The sequence below is a fragment of the Anser brachyrhynchus genome (assembly GCF_964034855.1).
Source record: "Anser brachyrhynchus genome assembly, chromosome: 5".
Lineage (NCBI taxonomy): Eukaryota > Metazoa > Chordata > Aves > Anseriformes > Anatidae > Anser > Anser brachyrhynchus.
Window position 1 is genome coordinate 2174711 of NC_137699.1, and position 6000 is coordinate 2180710.

At 44.5% G+C, this 6000-nt stretch overlaps 1 protein-coding gene across 10 annotated transcripts in view; it reads right to left on the minus strand.

Moving 5' to 3' along the window:
• Positions 1 to 5744, minus strand: part of AMPD3 (adenosine monophosphate deaminase 3) — a 48687-nt gene extending 42943 nt beyond the window's left edge. For 8 of the 10 annotated variants that reach the window (XM_080593299.1, XM_080593296.1, XM_080593294.1 and 5 more), the window contains exons 1-2: positions 4473 to 4649; positions 803 to 1028 (exon numbers count right to left, since the gene is read on the minus strand). In XM_080593299.1, coding sequence (XP_080449425.1) covers positions 803 to 1028; positions 4473 to 4494 — 248 coding nt within the window. In that variant the 5' untranslated portion in view covers positions 4495 to 4649. Of the gene's footprint in view, positions 1 to 802; positions 1029 to 4472; positions 4650 to 4810 lie in introns of those variants that run through there. The other 2 variants (XM_080593293.1, XM_080593297.1) reach the window with 2 other exon arrangements.
• Positions 5745 to 6000: the final 256 nt, after the last annotated feature.

Genomic DNA, 6000 nt, shown 5'->3' on the forward strand with positions numbered 1-6000 from the left:
GCCTGTTTTACCATGAGTCTGTACACATCCAAGACTTTGGCATTAGACTGCTGCTGAGCTCATGTGACTCTAGCAAATAGTCCAGCCAGTCCACTAAGGTTAAGATATTGTGACAGCCTGACATCAGGGTAAGGCTATCTCCCTCACGCAAGAAAACTGTAAACCAAATCGAGTTTGGCTTGATTAGATTCATGGGTAAACTGAAGGTGGACTGACTGTACATTGACCTAGGAAAATAAAATTCAAAATGTGCACTTTTATAGCTGACAGCAGTTCAATTTTATCTCCATGAGTTAAGGAAACCTACAAATAACCTCATTATGCCCATCCCACTCTCTGTTTCTCCCTTGATGTTAAATGTCAAGACTTTGCTTTCATCTATTTTTACAGAGACTAAAAGAAATATCTTACCACTAGTCGTTTTCTGAAAGTTAAAATTTTCCATTTCTCTGAATGAAACTATTCTATTCAAGGAAAAAAAAATTGTCCTCTTTTTTTCCCTGATTCTTTCTTACATTAAAGAATGAGTGAGGTTTTTTCACTTCTACCCAGCAATGCTGTTTGTTAAAGTTGCATAAGCAATATCTATGCTATTGCTGGAAGCACAGCTGAGGAGACGACCTCACCCATCCCCACACCATCTGCATAGCACGGAAGGACATCACACAGGTGCCCTTGGTACCTGCTGTTCACCTTTCTCCTGAAGTAATAACAGGCAGAATGTTATTTGCCAAACATTTCAGTATTATCTCAAACAGATTTAAAAACAATTTTCCACTAAGAAAGCAACTAGCAAACAAACCTTTTAGCTGTCTCCACAGACTGTTGTTCTGCCAGTTCCTTTTGAAGTTCCCTTTCCTTGGCCTCTTTCTGCCCAATAGGGCAATCTTCAGGCACGGTGAATAGTGACAAGGCATCTTTGCTGTCTTCTTCTCGGAGGACCTTAGCAAATACTTTCTCTGCTAGGAGCCGCACGTGTTCATCCACCTCTGAGATGTTCAGCTTTGGAAACTGTCTGGGCATCTCAGCTAATAAGGAAGACAGTTAAAAGTTATAAATACAAGTAGAATTAAGATATGTGAGAGATTAGGGTTTGTTCTTTCTTTTGTGGTATGTCTGTTGAAATTAAGAGTTCTGAACAAAAAGCATAGAATGGTTTGAGTTGATGACCTTAAAGATCATCTAATTCCACCCCCCCTGCCATGGGCATGGACACCTCCCACCAGACCACATTGCCCAAAATCCCATCCAGCCTGGCCTTGAACACCTCCAGGGATGGGGCATCCACAGCTTCTCTGGGAAACCTGTTCTAGGGCCTCACCACCCTCTGAGCAAAGAATTTCTTCCTTATACATAATCTAAATCTGCCCTCTTTTAGTTTAAACCCATTACCCTTTGTCCTGTCAGTACACTCCCTGACAAAGAGTTCCTTCCCAGCTTTCCTGCAAGCCCCCTTTAAGTACTGGAAAGCTGCTATAAAGTCTCTCCAGAGCCTTCTGTTCAGAAACTGAATTAAGTCTAAACACAGAGTTTAAACTACTGTGCAGTATGCAAGAATTGTAAGAATCCATGAGCATCTTTACTTGTTGGAGTCATGCTAATTTGCAAATTCAGAACTTCTTTGTGTACTAGAGGTGGTGGGTTTTTTTTTTTTCCTAATAGGAACACAATTTATAACATGCCAGTTCAGTTTGAAGTATAAAAACTCCTAAAGGAAGGTTAGGAGTATACCTAAAGGTGTACCATACGAGATTTTCACTGCCCCATAGTTCTTGGCTGACTTGGAGATGTACTAAGTGTTAAAACATAAGCAGAAGATGGCCTTCCGGATTGCTTTTGAGACCATAACAAAAGGCAAGGGTATAACGCGTAATGGGAGTGTTCTTTCCTTGTCACATGGTGCTACCTTGCATCATGAAAATTCCTAAGATAGGTACGTGCAGATTTGCCAGAAGATGCAATTTACTGGCATATCTGATAGACCACTGTTTGCAATGTGTGTGTTAAGCTGTATGTATGTACTTGCACTGAACAAGGAAATCACATCCACTCAGTTGCCTGCTTCCTTCTCTGCTGTGACTTGAAAGCAATTTTAGAGCCAAAAGCAAGTTAGAAAAGAACGTTGCACATTTCTACCTATTTCTTTTTTTCCTATTTCTACCCCATTCTTTCCACAAATACGTAGATCATGCAGCTGCTATGAAATAAAATGGCTGTACACCAAAGTAAAAATGTAGTTAGTTAACTCGGTGGATATTTTTTGTAGATCATATCCTGTTTTTGAGTTGCATGTGGGAAGCAGACAGCATAAAGACTTTAATTTCTTCTTGGCATTTAAATATGATTTTTCTAAAGATATGTTTAATATTTTCAATTTCTATTTAAGTAACCTTTCATAACAAAATATTTCCATTTTGTTACAGCAGCACTACTGAAAATACCATCTTTAGCGTTTCTTTTGTAGTTTCATTGTTTTATTTATATTTCATTCTTATGCAACGAGTGGATTTTGACATATCTGGTAGCATTCTGGAGCAGAAAAAAAATACAGTTCTTGCAAGCACTGTCCAGCACTATTTATTATGTGCTTAAAGCATTTTTCAATGCATTCACAATTATGGAGTTTACAACAAAGATCTAATTCTTATCACGTAAGTTAAAAATAGCAATGAACATCACAAAAAATGGATCCAAGCACTGCCAATATGTCCAGCTTGTGTCCAAACCAACATTTCAGAATCCTTCTTGGTTACAAAAATACAAATATATTTTATAAGATGGTATTCATTTAAATAATTTGATGTATGCTGAAATCAGCATGGGGCATGGCAGTTTTTAACCACTCAAGGCATAACTTATCAGCACTCCTATTAGAGTATTTCTGAAGGCATGCTTCAAATTTCATATGTTGATATGTGATCCTGTTGTTTTCAGTCTAAAAGATTCTAATTAACATCCACCTATTTTCACAGTTGCTTTGAGAACACTTTTCATTTTATTCTAAAAGCAAATAGAGTATTAAAAGGTGACAAGAGAAACGCTGGACTATAGCATGGCAATTTAGTGATCACCTACATTTTGTTGTGTTCTTATTTTTGTAATGAATTCAGAGGACAGTGGAGAAACTTTACTGATTTTAAAGTACTTTTGATCTGACCCAATGTAGTCTTTCCTCTTGCAGAGTGTTTTGCAATTAGTACTTAGTCTTCATAAAAAAAAAAAAATATAACTACATAAGAAACAAAAATACATACATGCTTAGCTGAATGATTCAGTGACAATGCACTAGGATGCCTTAGAAGCATCCAAACTTAGATTCAGTTTCTCAATTTCAAACCTCAATGAAGTCATGGGAGTCTTTCCGTTGACCTCAACAAGCACAGTTGTCCACAACAGTAACTGACACACAGCTGCCAGCAACAAGGACCTTTTGGGCCACTACAGCCATGGTAAAAACACCGTTTCTAGTTAGTAATTCAACTACAGTAAGAGTGTTAGAGATCTGAGTCAAGTGTGGAATATTTCTTCTGCTGCAGAATCAGCAAATAAGATATCTTCAGTACTGGCTGACTAGAACAGGAAAAATTGCATGCTTGAGTGGTTATCATTGGCTGAGTACTTTCCGAGTATAAATGAACATTTTCTTTAAAAATTGTGATCAGAAACAAAAATGCAGTAGGAAATAAATTACATGAGAAATCATAATTTAAGTTACTAGAGTAACATAGGTTCGAGTCTGAAAGCATAGCTACAAGTACAATCAATCCTCTGTAGAGAGCAGCATTTTTTTGTTTGTTGTTTTTGGTTTTTTTCCTTTCTTTCTTATAAAACCTGATCTCATGTTCTTTGCTCAAGCAAACGAAAGGCTTGCCCACATCACTGCTAGTTTATGTCACTGAAAGGAGTTTAATAAACCTAAAATAGTTGTGAGACACCTCATGTGAACTGTGCCATCCCAAACTGGAACAGGAATGAGGATCTCATATCCCGTATCCTTCTATAGAAGTGCTTGCTGTCCTTTACCCAAGGTGAGTGACTTGGAGAGCAACAGATCAGCATCCTGATGGGGTGGGATGCGATGCGATGGGGATGCAACCACCATCCAGCAAACACTCTCCTTTCCTCAGTCTCCATCGGCACCTTGAGTTGCTGTTGGGTTCAGCACCTTTGTGGAAGAGAAGGGTGCTTCCCTTGAAGCGTGCGGCATAGAACCGATGCAACGACCATTTAAAGAGCAGCTATCGATCAGGACTGCCACAGGCTCCCGTACGTCCCGGGCATACGCCATTACAGCCGCTACCAGGGCTGCCAGCCCGCACCGCACCGCGCCGAGCAGGCGGGGCCCAGCCGGGCCCTGCCCGGGGCGCTCCCGCCGCAGCAGCCCCAGGCCCACTCCTGCCGGCGGGCAAGGTCCCCGCCGCCCCCGGCAGCCCGCCGCTGCCCCTCCTCTCCTCCCCCCGGCCGGGACTCACCTATTGCCCCGGGGAGAGCCATGCTGCGCCGGGGCGGCTCCGCCACGAGCCGGCAGCGAGGAGGGGACGGCGAAGGGAGGAGCAGCTCCCACCAGATGCCGCCGCTTCCCTCTGCCGCATTCGCCCGACCGCTACCGCAGCGCCGCCACAGCCCCCCGGGGCGCCTCCCGCCCCCGCCGCCCTGCCCGGCCCCGGCCCCACCCCGGGGGGGGCGGCTGCACGCGGGGCGGCTCCGCAGCACGTGGGCCCCCCCCTCCAGCGCGAGGAGCCCTGGCTGCCGCGCACCCTGGGGAGCCGTTAACGGTCGCCCGGGGCGGGGGTGCGCGCCGCGTTCATACCTCTGTGAGGAGCCGCTCGCCAGGCGGGAAGGCGGCCGCGGCTTCGGACTGCACCTGCGGTCACGGGAGGGGCCAGGGTGGGGCCTGCCCCGGGCCGCCGCCTCAGAGGGAGCCGCTGTCCCGCGTCGCGGCTGGCCGCTTCCCTTCGGAGGCTTCGGGACAGCCGTCGCGTTGTCACATGGCTCCGCGCGGCCGGGGGAGGGAGCTCCCCGGGGCGGGCCGCCTCAGCCCGGCCCGCCTCGCCTCGCCTCCGCCGCGGGCCGGCCGGCGCCGGGCGCCCCGTGAGGGCCGGTTTCCCGAGCACTTCCCTCAAACCACTTCCTTCAAAAGCACTTTCACACACAAAGCTCCGCTTCGGCAGCAGAACGTCGCGAGGCCGGTACAAAGATGCCGCTTGATGAGTTAAGTTTGCTGCCAGTGCATCCCTATCAGGAGTATTTTCAACGATGCTCGTCCCTCTGTAGAGACACGGTTTGGGTGCCAGTATAACATAAAAAGCAACTGGAAAATAAATCTACTTAGTAAAGAGCCCAAGACAAATAACTGAAGGTCCAAACAAGCATGACTCAGCAAGAATGAAGACTCTAGCATGTTAAATAATTTGTCGCCATTGTGAGAGATTCTAGGCCCTGGAGCTGAACAGTTTAGAAATGTTTAAGATGAGTTCAGGTTACAACATATGGAGTCGAATCCTAAGGCATTTAAATACAAAAGTATCTTTCCAGTGGAGGGAAGCACTGGGAATGAAGCAATTGGAGAAAAGGTCCTTAGTGTAAGATGACAAACAGGGTAAAGGTAACTCTCCCAAAGCATGTCAGGCATCAGGTAGTTCTGTGTTCCAACTTGGTCAATGAAGAAATTCTCCATTCATAAACTTCAGGGTCTTCAGAAATTCTTTTGCCTCACACAGCTGGTGTGAAAGAAAGGGAAGTAAAAAGAAATTGGGTGACTCTACAAAATACGAGTTGCAAAGAAGACCAGCTGTTTTGAGTCTTATGCTAGTATCAACCTAGTATCAACACAATCATATTTATCTATTGTGGGACTTGTGCAAAACAAAAGAAAAAAGTTTAAAAAAATAAAAAAGTGAAGAGTTATGTCTACAGGTATTGTGTGAGTCATGGAACTATTGATGCCAGACATTTGAAAACAAGGCAGACATCCAAAATCATAAGATTGGTTTTAAAATA